Source organism: Cebus imitator, unplaced genomic scaffold (genome assembly GCF_001604975.1).
Source record: "Cebus imitator isolate Cc_AM_T3 unplaced genomic scaffold, Cebus_imitator-1.0 Scaffold288, whole genome shotgun sequence".
NCBI lineage: Eukaryota > Metazoa > Chordata > Mammalia > Primates > Cebidae > Cebus > Cebus imitator.
The window spans coordinates 1,259,547-1,276,966 of record NW_016107603.1 but is presented as its reverse complement, the minus strand read 5'-3'; the positions used below and the strand labels follow the sequence as shown (position 1 = coordinate 1,276,966).

The following is a 17,420-nucleotide window of genomic DNA, read 5'->3' as shown; positions in this document are numbered from 1 at the left end:
TCTTTTCATCGAACTTCAATTTCTGCTGCTGAGGAGAATTCTCTCCCAAGACTGCCCCCCATTCCCCTTTAAATCATACTGCCATTTCCACGTGATACACTATGATTATTTCTGTGGATAGCCATTAGAATCTTTATTCAAAAGAATTCCGCGGGTTTTACAGGTTTTTGTTGCATTTTTTTTCTTCCAGTTTGCTATAGGCAAGAGCAGACTTTCCGAGATTCATTTTAAGGTCTAACAGTCTTAGTCAAAAGCTTGTTACTTACTTGACCCTGATGATAGCTGTGTAAAACAGAAGCTAAAAAAACAGTGATTTACGATGTAAATATTGCTCGAGGGCGCAGTTTCTTTTGTCTGTACAATGTTTTTTTGCAAATTGAACTGTCATTTAAGGATCAGATTTTTATTTTCTGGCTCTTGTTAGCATTTGAATTTACCTCTCCAATATAAAACTTAGTTTCTGACTATTGAATTCCTACCTCGAGGGTAGTCATCATTTGTTGAGGATAATCTGATGAAAGCAGTTTAACTGTTTTGTATGCTCAGCCTTTGTTTTAATCTACAGAATAAAGATGGTTGAAACAGACCAAGATCGTGGCACTGGCAGTACGTTAGGTTACCTGGGGAGTAAATATTCCCCTAGTTGATTAATGTGTATCCGGAGTTCAGAACTAAAGCAAATCACCTTTAAAGAGAGGGCAGCTATAATTAAATTCTTTTCCTTATCCAGTTTCTCGCTGTCTCATACTTCTTCCTTAGGTAGCATAACTCATAATATTTTCTGCTTCACTTTCTGGAAATGTTTAATTGCATTAATTGATTTACTGATAGCCCCAGGGGATTGAGGGAGCAGTGAAGGGAAGTGTGAAAGATAAGCTAATCAAAATCCCAAATTCCTTCCTATTCCAAAGATAACTGGGACCTAGGATGGTTAAGTAGTTCTGTAGCAGGAAAATAAAGTGTGTGTGCATCATATGTTCTAGATGCCTTCATTCTAGAGGTAAACTTGAATAAATTGACCTCTGATCCCAATCGGCCCCAACAGTACCAAAAGAATGGAGCAAGAAGGGTGTAATAGAATAGAGTTAACTTTAGGGGGCAGCAGTACACTATTTTGCTTTCAATGTGTGTAGCCTTTGATTGTAGATGACTTTTTTGTCTTTTTTTTTTTTGGACGCGGAATCTTGCTCTGTCGCCAGGCTGGAGACAGCATCACAATCTCTGCTCACTGCAACCTCTGCCTCCCGGGTTCAAGCGATTTTCCTGTCTCAGCCTCCCGAGTAGCTGGGATTACAGGCATGCCCCACCATGCCTAGCTAATTTTTTTATTTAGTAGAGAGGGAGTTTCACCATGCTGGCTAGGCCAGTCTTGAACTCCTGACATCAGGTGATCCACCCACCTCCGCCTCCCAGAGTGCTGGGATTACAGAAGTGAGCCACTGCACCCTGCCAGATTTTTTTTTTTTTAAGCAAAATAACTTTACTCAAGAGACAGATTCATAGGCTTTGATTTTGCAGATCTGTATTTTGGATCATTGAAACCTTAAGATTTCCCTTTTGCAACTTCGTTTTGTCCTTTGGTTCTATTTTATTGTTAAAACTTACTGCTTTCCTTTATTAAAAAGTTTATTGTAGAAAATTTGGTAGTTACAAAAAGCATAAGTAAAACAAAGTAATCATTGCCTATAATGTCACTACTGAGAAATAACGTTCTGGTGCATGTTCTTCAATATTTATGTTAATGTGTTTGTGATGGTTTTAATGAAATTGAGATCATATTATACATGTTGTTTTGTGTTTAGAACATTTTTCTAACTTTCTCTGCCATTAAATATACTTTTATAATGTGTTTTTATAAAGGCTGTTTAATCTTAAGGTTTGTTAAGTATGAGTTATGTATGCTGCATGCTGTTGTAAACATGTGTTAACTCCTCAAAACAATGCAGTGGAGTAGGTGCTAGTATCCTCATTTTACTAATGAAGAAAATGTGGCATGGAGAGATTAAATTATCCACATATATACCCAGCAAGTGGCAAAACCAGGATTTGAACCCCAGGCAGTTTAAAGTGTGTGCTGTTTACTACATTCTATCATTGAGTATAATATCTTTTAATCAGTCATCTCCAAATATCCTTGCTGGATATTTAGGTTTACAGTGTTTCATATAAAAGTAAATGCTTAAATGGAGGTGAGATCTTTTTAAGTGAATTTTTACACATCTCATATTTTCTTAGACTAGATTCCTAGAAGTGCTATTGAATCAAAGTATACCTTCTTTGGGACCTGTATTAGCATAGTGCATGCCATATTGTATACCCATAAAGTGAATACCATTTCATATTATCAATGTAGTGTAGTGTATTCTCAATGTAGTATCATCTACACTGTTAATTATTCTAATTTTTACTAGTTTGGTAGGTGAAAAGGGACATGACATTATTTTACTTTCCTTTTTTGAACTTCTGTTTATTTGTTGATTATTTGTATTTCTTCTGTTTGGAATGCCTGTTAAGATAAAATGCACTTTAAAAATTAGTCCTGTTAGGAAAACTTTGTAGTTTCAAGAAAAAGAAAAATGAAAAAGAATCTAACATTTTTACATCTCTTACATATCTTTAGTATCATAAATACATAAGATGGATGTAAATTAAATATTTCTGACTTCTAAGTCTTTTATATTCCATTCTCTTTAGATATTCCAATGTAATTATCAGTAAATTTTTTTCTTCTTTTACAGTTGACATTTTGCTGAAGGCTGTGGGAGATACTCCTATTATGAAAACAAAGAAATGGGCAGTAGAGCGAACACGAACCATCCAAGGACTCATTGACTTCATCAAAAAGTTTCTTAAACTTGTGGCCTCAGAACAGTTGGTATGAAACCAGTGGTGTTGTTTTCCTACAAAAATTTGCAATGGTTCCTAGGCAACAATGAATAACTGTTGTTTATAGAAATGCATATGGAGCCACACATGTTGCTTTGGTTATTCCCTTTTATCTCTCCCTCTCTCTTTTTTTTTTTTTGAGACAAGTCTGACTCCGTTGCTTCCAAGCTGGAGTGGAGTGGCTCACTGCAACCTCCTCCTCCTGGTTCAAGTAATTCTCCTGCTTCAGCCACCGGAGCAGCTGGGATTACAGGAGTGCACCACCACGCCTGGCTAATTTTTATGTTTTTAGTACAGACTGGGTTTCATCATGTTGCCCAGGCTAGTCTTGAGCTCCTGAGCTCAAGGTATCTGCCCACCTCAGGAGTGCTGGGATTACATGAGTATGCTACCATGCCCTACCTTATCTCTTATTAGTGAAATTTATATACTTTATTGAAGGATTTTCTGGGGAATTCTGAAATGAAATATTTTAGGTTTTTTTTTTTACACTGTGAACCAGCTTGTGTGGGTTTTTTTTTTTTTTTTTTGCCTCCTGTATTGTTTTCCTCAGAAAGTCACTGAATACCCATGCAAAAAAATCTGTCATGGAACATTACATTATCTGTACATGACTACAGAAGTTTTGGGTTTTTTCCAATTTGTTTTGATAGCAATTACATTTTTCCTATTTTTCTTGAGGTAAGCAATGTATCTTTGCCATATATTATGAAAGAACTAAGAGATATACTTATTCATGTTACAGTACACATTAACCACTTCACGGTGGCAGTTGTAAAGGTTAATACTTTAAATGCCGCTGCATTTTAATTTGACATTTGACTACAGAAATTTAAATGTCTACATGTATTCAGCATATTGTTTTATATATTCATATTTTTATATGTATCAGTCACCTTTATCTGCAAATAGATCACAATCTTAGATAGTATTAACTCAGAGAACATGAGTGGATAGGTAGCTGAAGAATCACTAAGTATTTTTTAAAATAAAATCAGGAATTTTTGTGTGGGGGCGCTAGGGGGAAATATTTGATTTGTGGATGGGGAAAACAAGTTAACTATCACTGAAGCAGAACATTTTGGAAATTTCTTTTTGTCAGTGAGGAGCAAAAAACTGACTCTGATCTAAGAGTTTGGCTGTAAGTGCTCTCACAAAAGGGACTTCATATTAAAAAAGTAAATGCAAGGTAGGCTTATAACTAGAAGTTATTTGAGACAAGAATGACATAAAGCCAGGGATTTCTCCAAGGAAAGTTGTTTGGGAAAAGGAATTGGGAATAATTGAGTTTTACAGGTAAGTGTCTCCCTTGGTGATCAATCAGAGTGAGAAAAGCATCTGTTTTATAAGAGTGCCATGTAGAATTTAATTAAAGGGGGAGCTATCAAAGATGAGCAAGAAGTTTGTGTCATCCAAGTGCGTATAGTTGCTATACTCCCAAACAGAGGATGTTATCTAGAGTTGGAAGCTAAATGGAAAAGTCAGGGGAATAAGGACCTATGCTTAAGAGAAATGAGTAGAGGCTATGTCTCTACTAAAGACGCAACATGAAGAGTTGGTAAGAGTAATGAGTAATTTAATGCATTAGTTTAAAAATACATGAAGATAAAAGATGAAATGATACTGTGTTCTGTGTTAATATTAAGAGTCTTGAAATTTTGTATTGCCTATATTCATTCAATAACCTGAAAGGACTTGATTGATACCAGTATATAGTAGGTTAAACCATATAAAATTTCCATCATTCAACCATTTTAGCCTATGAAAATTTTGTATGGGTAAAATTAAAGCCTTTGTAGTGAATATGATTATGCTTTCCCATTTAAGCAATGGGAAACATAAACAACATTTATTTTGTCATTTTCCTGGATTAAACTAAAACTGACATCTTCTGAGTTTTAACTAGCTAAATGGATGTTAAAGGAAAAAAGTAATGCTGAGAATTCTGGGAAGATAGCAGTGGTATCAAAAGGCATACAAATTCCCACAAAACTTAGTTAACTAGATAGCAAAACCAAAAACCCATGATTAATATTTATAACAAAATGAGGTGATAAGGTATCCTCATGAACCCCAAAACATGTGTTGGTGGGGACAAACCACCAGCAACCACAGGACCTGCTTGGTATCAGCATCTGTGCTAAAAGAAGCAGTAAGTACAACATGGTTGGCATCTGACAGCACTGAGAAAAGGAGAACCTCAGAAGAGCTAATAGATCCTCACTGGGAAGCAAAGTGGGCTAATTTAAACATAGAAGCTGACTGAGAGGGGTTTTGCCCTTTAGCACATGATCACAATAGATCTGCACTAAGGAGGACTTAAAGGGGCTCAGGCAATGTCAAAATAGACCCAGGAGGGCTCCAGGACCCCATACTGAGGAGAAATTTCAGGAAATGAAAATTGAAAAGGGTTGAGACATGGTTAAGGAAGGAAACAGACCAGATCAAAGTGGAGGAGAACAGAGCCTGGAAAGCTCAAAGCCAGCCTCCATCATTTTGAACAGTACAAAAACAACAGAGGGAGCTCTGTGAAGTTAGGAAAACTACCCTAATTCACCTCATTCTAAAAGTTGAGGGAAACTAATCTCACATAAAAACAGTAACAGGAAGTATTAAGGTCAAATCCTGTACAGTGTTACAAGAAAAAAAGTGATGTGGAATAGAACAACATCCCTAGAGACAATGAAATCAAGACAAAAATACGCCTGTAAAGGCGAAAACCGTAACCTTGCATTTCAAAGCAATCTACAAACAAGAAGATGGTATAAAACATGAAAGAAAAACAGAATCAGCATTAGTAAAACTAAGAAATGAAGTGACAGAGTTTAGGAAAAGAATTAGAAATAAAAAATTATTTCATAAATGGAAACTAAACAAGAAGGAACATAAACAACGGATAATGGGTTAAGAAAAATAGAAGATGAAAAAAATTTAAAAGAAGAGTCAACCTTTGGACAAGCGTCCGTGAAGAAGAAAACCAGAGCAGGGAAACAGAACGAATACTGTAAAAATACAATTTAAGATAAGAGACTTGAAACTACATATTGAAGAAACATTCCAAGTGCCTGAGAATATCAACCAGGAATAATGAACATCAGGATAAATTCCTTTAAAATTACTGGACTTGAAATCATTTGGAAATGTAGGGGGTGAGGAGGACAGCATGACTTAGAAAATTAGGGGTGGGGAAGACGGCATGACTTAGAAAATCAGGGGTGGGGAAGATGGCATGACTTAGAAAATTAGGCTATCATCAAACTTTGATAGCAGAAAGGCTTAAGGAAAATGTGAGAGATAAGTATTTCATATCCTGCATAACTGACTTAATCAGAGCACAAACTATTAGCAGGGAATACTTTTCCAATAATCCCTTCATGAGGAATCTACTAGACAAAAGAAAAATTTTAAAAAAAAAAAAAAAAAAAAAAAAAAGAACTAGAGACGTTAAAGACTGCTGATTTAAAAGAAAAAAGAAAAAAAAATGATTTAAAAGCAAAGTGTAGTTATTTAATTAAATAATTTTTTCTACCTAAGTTCTTGTAGTTTGGAAATATAACTTCTGTGGAATTTTACTTTCACAAACCTGAAGAAACTACATCTACTTTAAACGTAACAAATTTTAAGCCACTTAGCATTTCTACAGTGAAATTGATGATGTTAACCCGTTACTTGTATAGAACTTTATAGTATACAAACACATGGCTTTATCTCTTTTAAACTGAATTGCTTTTTAAAAATTTCCATTTAACACCTGTTACAAAATTATATTGAATTCCTTTGGTTGGTTCTCTGCTCCATCTAGTGTGTTTCTGTGAACACTCAACACCATCTTACTCTGTCCTTTTTGCCTACAAAGTCCTAATTACTACTTTCTTTACCTGGTTAAATTCTACTTCTTTCTTCCCACAAAGCATTTCTTGATTCTTTTGCTAGGCTGGACTAGTGTACATTTCTGTATGCTACATACTTTATTAGATGTACTTTCCTCACCTGTATGTATTCATGTGTGTCTCCCTGTCCTATAGATTGAAAGCTCACTGAGGGTAGAGATCACTTCAATCTTCATAGTTCCATGTGCCGTTCTCAGCATATCATAGACACTCATGAAATAAATAAGCTATTACTGAGAGCCCTTCCCCTCATTTGTAATGTACAAAAAGTAAAATCTCTATTTGCTCATAAATTGCCAGGCATTGAACACAAATTATATCTGTATTACAAAAAATACACATTAAAATTCATTGTTTTCTGTTACAGTTTGAAATTTTTATGTTAGAACTCTACTCTGCCTTAAGCACAAATTGATATTTCAGTATAACTCTTTAAAGATCAATTAACAATAACATCTATTTAGTACACATACCAGAGACTGATAATTGGTGTTTTATTATGTCATTTTTGTCTTTCCTAACAGACCCAAGAGTTATAGGTCCTATTATTTTCCATATCTTACAAATAAGGAAACAGGATGAGAGATACCATTTGCAGTTACAGCCAGGATTCAAACCCAGACGTGTCTCAGTAGAGCCTATATACTTAATCACCACACTGTGTTGCCCAAAAGAGATGCAAGCAGTATTGATTGTTCATGGTTGGTGATCAAAATAGTATCTGTCAACCAACTATTCTGATACTGGCTTAAAAAAAAAAAAATACTATGTTAAATTCAGGACATTTTAGTCCCAAATTTGGATATTAAAGCAAATAATGTTTTCCAAAAAGAAAATTATTAGAAGGCACTTTGACACTGTGACTTGAAGTACTAGAAATATTTTAGTAAAAACAGACTAAACTAAAACATTGAACAGTGAATCCTTTAAAGAGCCAGGTTATAAGGTTTTAATTATGTTCCTTTTTTTCCTGCTTCATTTACCTGAAAGTGACTTTATAAAAAATTTATATATGTCATACGTTTACCCAAAGAAAATGCACAAACTATCTTGAATATTAAATATATTGATTTTTATCTGTGTGTGAAATTTTCTTAGGAGAAATTCTTTATGGGTAAGTGGGGAAATTTTTATAATGTAATTTCTTGAATAACCAGCCCTTCAAAAGCCATTTATAAAAAAATATTTAAAAGTTTCTTAGCTTTAAAAAGTTAGGAACCACTCTTCTGGGAACTTAAATTGTGTTATTTTGGTTCTTCTGGAGGAAAAATGAGATCTTCATCTCTTTAAATTCACTATTTTAGAAAAGTTAGAAATTCCGAGAAGATTTCTTCAATTGTGAAAATGATACAAAATAGCTAGCTGATTGGAACCCAGAAAAATGCAGATTAATCAGGATACCAATAAACATCTCTGTTTTCCTCCCCTTTATTGTAGTTTATTTATGTGAATCAATCCTTTGCTCCTTCCCCAGACCAAGAAGTTGGAACTCTCTATGAGGTAAAAAAAAAAAAAAAAAAAATTACTGTTTTTTTCCTTAATGGAGTATGCACATCTGTATAATATGTATATTGTATAGTATTGTTAATTCACATTTTTATTTCAAGCGATGGCATGCCATTCTTCATTGTCTGGGATAGAAAAGATGACCTTCTTGTTCTATTACCTCTCTAATATCTTGATCATAGTAGGATCTTAATAAATAATACAATGATTGAAGAACCAAGAAATAAATTATATTTCAAAGTCATCTTTGTAATTCTTAGAAAGTTAGGCCTTTTCTTTATCTACATTTGATTTCGTCTACATTGTTCTTACAATCTGTCATCCAAATCTGCCTACAAGAAATTGAAAAAACAGCATAACAGTGACCTTTTCAACATCTTACAGTTTCATGGCAGTAGTCATTAGAGGACATATACTAGCACCACTACTGGAAAACAGCTGAAATTACATACAGTGTGGTTGGAGATGTAGAGAAGGACAAGATTAAAGTATGTAAGCTCATTCATGCCTAAGATGCTTAAAGGATAGATTTTATTAAACACGATTATTAATATGTGTCTGATATAAACAGGCATCCTTTGAAAGAGATAGCCTGTAACATAGGTAATTTAATATACCTGAGTGGATATTTATGATACATGAAGCATTTATTTTCTTAGTTTCATCTAAGAATAATAAAGATTGAGTTTGATTTATTGCCTTTTTTTCTTTTTGCAGTGTTTTGGCAGTGATGGTAAACTGGTTCTACATTACTGCAAATCCCAGGCATGGGGATGAACCACAAAGAAAATCAACTTACTACATGAGATGGATTTTCACAGAAGAGACAGCTCTGAAAAGTTTTGATGCTTGTGGCAAGAGACTTGACAGATGTCATCTATTCAGCATGTGTCTACTCTGTACATAAGAAAACATCCATAGCATGAGTGGACTCACAAAAATGTGATTTGTATTAATATTTAAATCATCATAAAACATGGTCGTTATAGTATACCCATAGCTCCTACCCGTTAGAATTGTTGCTGGAGATCTGCCTCTGAGATTGAAAAGGAGACAAAGACTGTGTAAATGTCTTCATTGCCAGTTCTCAAAATGACTGAAGTTGTTTTCATGGTAAAAGTTAATTTACTAAAGAGTTCCTTTTTTTTTTTAATGTTTACATTTATGTCTATGGTGGTTACCTTCTTAAACAGTCACATTGACCTGCTGGCTGAATACCTCAAATAGTCCAGTAGAGGGCAGCCCACCAGGCGGAAAAGGTTAGGCACTTTGGTTTCACATCTTTGCTGGGGAATAACGGGAAATGGCTGTTTGGCTAATTTTTAGCTAATATCTAGCCAGGAGAGCAAGCATGTTTGATAGATTGAAAGACTATAATTTTAGACAATATGCATAGTTCAATTTTTTTGGGGGATACAGAAACATACAAATTCTGGAAAATAAGTCATATACCTATTTTCAGCCCTATCATTTAAGGATTCTTGAGTCTCAGTGATGTAACTGTGGTGTTACTTTGTCATTTATAGTGTCAAAAGCACTTGATGAGTAAACTCAGTAACATCTTTTTGAATGTTTCAGAATGCATTTTTCAACTTGAAAGCACGCAATAATTGAAAAGTAGCCTTAATGTGTATTTTATGCCATGACTAAAAGTACCACTTTTACTGATGCTATTAGACTGATAATTTCTGGAAGTGAGATTTAACTTTTTTTTTCTTCCTTCTGTATTTGTAATGCCATATTTTTAGAAAGCATTCCAGATTAGGCATGGTGGCTTACAGCTGTAATCCCAGCACTTTGGAAGGTCAAGCAAGGTGTGGGGATTCTGTGAGGCCATGAGTTTGACACCAGCCTGGGTAATAAGACAAGACCCCCATTTCTCCAAAAATAAAAATGAAAATCATTATTAGGCTGCAGAGGCAAGAGGATCCCCTGAGCCCAGGAGTTCAAGGGTATAGTGAGCCATGATTGTACCAATGCATCCCTACTGGGCAACAGAATGAGACCCCATCTCAAATGGGAAAAAAAAGGCATTCTAATAAATTGAATGGAATGTGAATGAAATTTCAAAACAGAATCTCAAATGGTATGTAGTAGAATTCCAAGTATTTATATCATTTGAGTTTGGAAAAGGTCTGTCCTCTAGTTTTGTCCAGTTTACTAAAGGAAGTGAATATATTCGCATATTTAACAAATAGCAAAAATAGGTTGAATTTGTGTATTATGTTTGCCACTGAGGTTTCAGATGATAGACCTCAAAAATCAAAAATGCTTGTTGAATTTGTAGCATCAATTTAATTACTCTCTTGACCTAAATAACTTAATAGTTTATTAAATCTAAGGTTAGCTTAATATGTAGCTAGCCTTGTATTCTTTCCTAACAACTCTGAAGAATACATAGGACTTTGCAGTGTGTGTGTGTGTGTGTGTGTGTGTGTGTGTGTGTGTGTGTGAGTGAGAGTGACGGAGTTTCGCTTTTGTTGCCCAAGCTGGAGTGCAATGGTGCAATCTCGGCTCATTGCAGCTTCTGCCTCTTGGGTTCAAGCGGTTCTGCCTCCCCCTCCCCAGTAGCTGGGATTACAGTCTCCTGCCACCATGCTTGGCTGATGTTTTGTTATTTTTAATAGAGATGGAGTTTCACCATGTTGGCCAGCCCAGACTGACCTCAGGTGATCCACCTGCCGTGGCCTCCCAAAGTGCTGGGATTACAGGCATGAGCCGCCATGCCCCGGTCTGAACTTTTTACTTTTTCAAATCATATTTAATTATTTCTTGATCTTTACTCAGAGAATCATTCTGCGCTAAATTTGCAACATTAAACAATAATTAAGCCTGGATCTGATAAGTTATTGGGTGACTGGAACCTAAAACACAATTTAGTTTTAAACTCTCAAGTCTAATTAAACTTGGGGGAAAAATTGAACATTCAGGTAATATTTTAAGTTTTCCTTGTTTGTGACTAAATGTCAATATTGTCATGCTAACTGTGCATAGATGACCTATGGCACACAAGGTATATGATATTACAATATTTATGCCAAACACTTCATAATGAATTCATCATATTTAAGGAATAAAGTAAATTAATGTTTTATCTGAAATCAAAATGAGATTGGATAATACCTAGAATCTGATTTCTATAAGTTTCAGTCCTAAAGGGGCCTTAAATAGCTACTAGAAGTACAGTGTAGTCCTCAAATCATATAATATTAGTCAACCAATTGCGTCATAACACAAAGTGGGAAAGCCTTAGGTGTTGGAGTGTGAAAATAAAAATCTCATGCAGTTTCTTCATGAAAATCCTTCATTTTCCAAGGATTATAATATGCCAAATAAACATTTGGCACTAAGGAAACCAGCTACAGGCCACATAATGAAAAGTATTCAGAAAACAATTCAGCAAATACTACTCTTTGAATATAGTTCAAACCATATTTATACAGTTTCCCTGCAATACTATTTAACCCATACTGGATTATTCACTATTCTTTGAAGATGCCTTGTGTTTTCTGTTTTCTACTTCTGCTTGTGCAATTTATTTAACACCTTGACCCTTTCAAATCCTAACACTTCTTCAAGGCCTGATTTAGACTTTGACTTTTTAAATGCTATCTGAATCATTCTAGGAAAAGATACCTGTTCTCTCATACAAACACTTAGAGCAAACTACCATTCTTACAACACTCACTGCATACTGCTTCAGAGCCACGTGTCCAGTTATTCTGGTTTTTATTTGGTACCCACACACAAATACTTAGTACGTTTCCTTATACATAATATAATTAGTAATGTAACACTGAGTGAATGAAATTGTGATTAGCAAAATATGACAGCTAAAAACAAAGGAAATTTTGTATAGTTTAAATTTTTATATGGCAGAAGGTAATGGAAAATATTTGCAACATATGACAGGGTTTTTAATGTCATAAAAATGGAGATTCCAATTGGTAAGAAAAGATCAACTGAAAAATACAAAACATATCAAATTTTGATTCACAAAAAAATACAAATGGCCAATAAAACATGAAACATCTTGAACCCCACTGTTGGCAAAAAATGCAAATAAAAATGCAGATTAACATCAACAATAAAAATAATGTACATCTTGGTATTTGCAGAGTTGTGGGGAAATCCTGTCATTTTGGTGACTAGAATATGAGTTGGTACTTTTAGGGGGCAATTTGGCAATGTCAAAAACCTTAGAAACTTAAGTGTAAACTTCATTCACATATTGAATGTCTACTATTTACAATATTGGAATAACACAAAACTCATAAAAGACTAATAAGGTCCCTGTTCTTCAGTCACTTTCATGCTGACTCAAGGGGGTAGGACAGATTTTCAGATTTGAATTTAAATCTTGAAGTTTTTAAAAATTGAATTTCTAGAAAAAATGGAAAGTAAAAATTTGATACCTGATACTAGTTTTACCTATGTTTTCTTATTTAATATTAATGAATGAAAGATAAAACATGTATGTGAGTAAAATCTTAAGAGGAATCCTTATAAATCAACTCCCATAGTTCCTTCTGTCATAGCTGATACACATGAATCTTAGGTTGATTACTTCTAGTGATAGACACAAAGGATGTCCTATTGATTTTGAGATGACTATTTGTTTTGTAACCATCTTTCTTACAACATGCCAACTATTTGTTCCCAGTTCTTGAATCTAGATCTATAAAACATACCTTTCCTCCTTTCCTGCCCCAGTTTTCCCAAGTCTTAAGAATGATAAATCCATCCCTCTAGTTGCCTAGAATCTTGATGACTCTCTTCCAACCCATTCCAATCTATCAGGAAATCCTGACAGCTTTACTACCCAAAGCAATCTACAGATTCAATGCAATCACTATCAAAATACCAATGACATTCTTCCCTGAAATAGGAAAGAAAATTCTAAAATTTGTATGGAACCCCGAAAGACCCAGAGTACCCAAAGCCATCCTGAGCAAAAATAGCAAAGCTGGAGGCATCGCATTGCTTGTCCTCAAATTATATATGACAAAGCTATAGTAACCAAAACAGCATGATAGAAGCATAAAAACAAGACACAGACCAATGGAATAGAATAGAGAACCCAGCAGTAAGTTCGTGTATTTACTTGCAGTCATCTCAACAAAGGCACTAAGAACATGCATTCGGGAAAGGACAATCTCTTCTATAAAAGTTTGGGCTGGCCAAAGATTTCTTAAAAGTAAGACCTCAAAGACAACCAAAGTGATAATGAGCAAATGGGATCACATCAAGCTAAAAAGCTGCTGCACAGCAGAGGAAACAAAGTGAAGAAATAATACACTACAGAATGGGTGAAAATATTTGCAAACTACCCAACTGTCAAGGAAGTAAAAACTATATAAAGAGCTTAATAGCCCAAAAAAATCCAATTAAAAATAGGCAAAAGATCTGAATAGACGTTTCTTACAAGAAGACATCAAAATGGGTAACAGGTATATGAACAAATGCTCAACACTAATCACCAGAGTAATGTAAATCAAAGCATTTGAAATATCACACTCCAGTTTAAGTGACTTTTACCCAAAAGACAGGCAATAATGGATGCTGGTGAGGATATGGTGAAAGGGAAACACTTGTACACTGTCGGTGGGAATGTAAATTACTATAGCCACTAAGGAGAACAGTATGGAGGCTCCTCAAAAAATGAAGAATAGAACTGTGTAATCCGCATTCTCACTGCTGGTTGTATACCCAAAGGTGAGATCAGTATATCAAGATACCTGCACTGCCATATTTATTGCAGCAGTATTCACAATAGCCAAGATGTGTAATCAACCTGAGTGTCCCTGCATGGACAAATGGATAAAGAAAATGTATATGTACATCATGTCATCTTCAGTCTTTAAAAAGAATGAAATCCTGTCATTTGCAACATGGAACTGGACGATATTATGATGTTAAGTGAAACAACCCAGGCACAGAAAGACAACACATATTCTCATATGTGGGAGCCTAAAAAAATTGCTTTTAGGATTGACTGGAAAGATGGCCAAATAGGAACAAGTCCAGTCTGCAGCTCCCAGTGAGACCAACACAGAAGCTGGGTAATTTCTGCATTTCCAACTGAGGTACCCTGTTCATTTCATTGGGTCTGATTAGGCAGTGGGTTAGGCAGTCCACAGAGGGCTAGCAGAAGCAGCGTGGGGCATCGCCTCACACTGGAAGTGCAAAGAGCAGGGGAGCCTCCCTTTCTTAGCCAGTGGAAGCTGTGAGGGACTGTGCTCTCCAGCCCAGATACTACACTTTTCCCATGCTTTTTGCAACCTGCAGACCAAGAGATCCCCTCGTGTGCCTACACCAACAGGACCCTGGGTTTCAAGCACAAAACTGGGAGGCTGTTTGGGCAGACACCAAGCTAGCTGCAGGAGTTTTGTTTTTCAGTTTTGTTTTTCATACCCCAGTGGCGCCTAGAACCCTAGCAATACAGAACTGTTCACTCCCCTGGAAAGGGGGCTGAAGACAGGGAGCAAAGTGGTCTCACTCAGCAGGGCAACTCCCACAAAGCCCAGCAAGCTAAGAACCACTGGCCTGAAATTCTCACTGCCAGTGTAACTGGGTTTTTTTCTTGGGTGCTGGTGAGGCACAGCTCTCCCAAGAGAATGCTGTGGGTTCTGGTCTCCAATCTCTCTCAAAGAATAAGTGATGGGACCACTTCAGGTGCACCATATGCTCGTAACAGTAAATATCGGACCCAAGAAGTGTTGCAGAAAGGTGATTTTATGTAGGTAGAGGAAAGAGAAGAGAAAGACTTCGACGAAGAGTGTGGAAGGGGATTCCAGAGGGGAAAATCCCAGAGGGGAAAGGGAGCCCCCACCATGTAGGAGGGGATTCCAGAGAGCTGGAAATCCGGCGTGGGTGAAGGAGCAGGGGAATTTATCCTGGGAGAAATTCTCACCTTCCCAAGTTCCTCTGGCCAATGAAAGGAGTTCCTTTAAACTTCCGCTGGGGTGATTAACTCTTAGTTTCTTCCCGCACCCACAAAATTCAAACATAAACCGTTAAATCTCCCTGATGGTGACAGATGGGAGGGGGGCATGGCATTGGGAAATTTTTGCCCTTAAAACTACAACCCCTCATGGACCCGGAAAGAGAACATATTCCCTCACCAGCACAGTAGTCTGAGTGGACCTGGGAGGACTGACCTCAGTGGTGGGGAGGGGCGTCTACCATTACTGAGGCTGGAATAGGTGGGTTTTCCCTAACAGCCCTAAAAAGGCCTGGAAGTTCAGACTGGGTGGAATTCAACACAGTGCAGCAAAGTATCTGTGGCCAGACTGCCTCTGTAGATTCCTCTTCACTGGACAGGGCATCTCTGAAAGAAAGGCAGCAGCCCCAGTCAGGGGCTTATAGATAAAACTTCCATCTCACTGGGACAGAGCACCTGGAGGAAGGGGTGGCTGTGGGTGTAGCTTCAGTGGAATTAAAACATTTCTGCCTGCCAGCTCTGAAGACAGCAGTGGTTCCTGACAAGGAGGGTTCGACCAGCACAGCACTGGAGCTCTGCTAAGGAACAGATTGCCTCCCCAGGTGTGTCTCTGACCCCTGTGCCTCCTGCCTGGGAGAGACCTCCCAACAGGGGTTAACAGACACTTGATATAGGAGAGCTCTAGCTGTCATCAGGTTGGTGCCCCTCTGGGATGAAGCTTCCAGAGGAAGGAACAGGCAGCAGTCTGCTATTCTGCAGCCTCCACTGGTGATATCCAGCAAATAGGGTCTGCAGTTGACCTCCTGCAAACTGCAGCGGATCTGCAGAAAAAGGGCCTGTAAGAAGAAAAACTACCAATCAGAAAGCAATAACATCAACATCAACAAAAGAAACACCCACACAGAAACTCCATCCAAGGGTCATCAACCTCAAAGATCAAAGGTAGGTAAATCCAAGAAGATGAAAAATCCCAATGCAAAAAGGTTAAAAATTCTAAAAACCAGAATGCCTCTTCAAATAATCCCAACTCCTCTCCAGCAAGGGCACAAAACTGGACAGAGGGTGAGTTTGACAAATTGACAGAAGCAGGCATAGAAGCTGGGTAATAACAAACTCCTCTGAGCTAAAGGAGCATGTTCTAACCCAATGCAAAAAAGCTAAGAAGCTTGACAAAAGGTTATAGGAACTGCTAACTAGAATAGCCAGTTTAGAGAAGAACATAAATGACCTGAGGGGGCTGAAAAACACAGCATGAGAACTTTGGGAAGCACACACAAGTATCGCTAACTGAATTGATAAGCGGAAGAAAAGATATCAGAGATTGAAGATCAACTTACTGAAATGAGGCATGAAGACAAGGCTGAAAAAAATTGAAAAGCAATGAACAAAGCCTTCAAGAAATATGGGACTATGTGAAAAGACCAAACCTACGATTGATTGAGGTCCCTGAAAGTGACAGACAGAATGCAACCAATTTGGAAAACACACTTCGGAATGTTATCCAGATCTTCCCCAACCTAACAAGACAGGCCAACATTCAAATTCAAGAAATACTGAGAACACCACAAAGATACTCTTCAAGAAGGGCAATGCCAAGACACATAATTGTCAGATTCTCCAAGGTGAAAACGAAGGAAAATACGTTAAGGGAAACCACAGAGAAAGGTCAGATTACCTACAAAGGAAAGCCATCAGACTAGCAGCAGATCTCTCTGCAGAAACCCTACAAGCCAGGAGAGATTGAGGGCCAATATTCCATATTCTTAAAGAAATGAATTTTCAACCCCAAATTGCATATCCAGCCAAACTAAGTTTCATAAGTAAAGGAGAAATCCTTTACAGACAAGCAAATGTTGAGAGATTTTGTCACCACCAGGCCTGCCTTGCAAAGCTTCTGAAGGAAGCCCTAAATGTGGAAAGGAAAAACCAGTACCAGCCACTGCAAAAAACACGTGAAAATGTAAAGACCAATGACACTGTAAAGAAACTGCATCAACTAATGTGCAAAATAACCAGCTAGCATCATGATGCTATTCACGACATAGAAACGTGTTTCCTTTTATGTATGTACCAGCAGGCTCCTTCAGGCACATGCCTAAGGTTGAAAGCATGACATAGAAACATGCTATGCATGATGCAGAAACGTGTTTCCCTTTATGTAGGTACCAGCAGGCTCCTTCAAGCACATGCCTAAG

General features: G+C 36.9%; 1 protein-coding gene and 1 long non-coding RNA gene across 2 annotated transcripts in view; both read left to right on the top strand.

The window, feature by feature from the left end:
- The window catches only part of ATG12 (autophagy related 12), an 11,916-nt gene extending 1,354 nt beyond the window's left edge, over positions 1–10,562 (top strand). Inside the window, exons 2-4 of the mRNA XM_017502030.1 lie at positions 2,739–2,875; positions 8,214–8,276; positions 9,000–10,562. Coding sequence (XP_017357519.1) covers positions 2,739–2,875; positions 8,214–8,276; positions 9,000–9,059 — 260 coding nt within the window. The 3' untranslated portion in view covers positions 9,060–10,562. The remainder of the gene's footprint in view (positions 1–2,738; positions 2,876–8,213; positions 8,277–8,999) is intronic.
- LOC108285035 lies at positions 3,150–7,140 on the top strand. Its single transcript, XR_001817422.2, has 2 exons — positions 3,150–6,035; positions 6,100–7,140. It is a non-coding gene; the product is annotated as an uncharacterized LOC108285035 (long non-coding RNA).
- Positions 10,563–17,420: the final 6,858 nt, after the last annotated feature.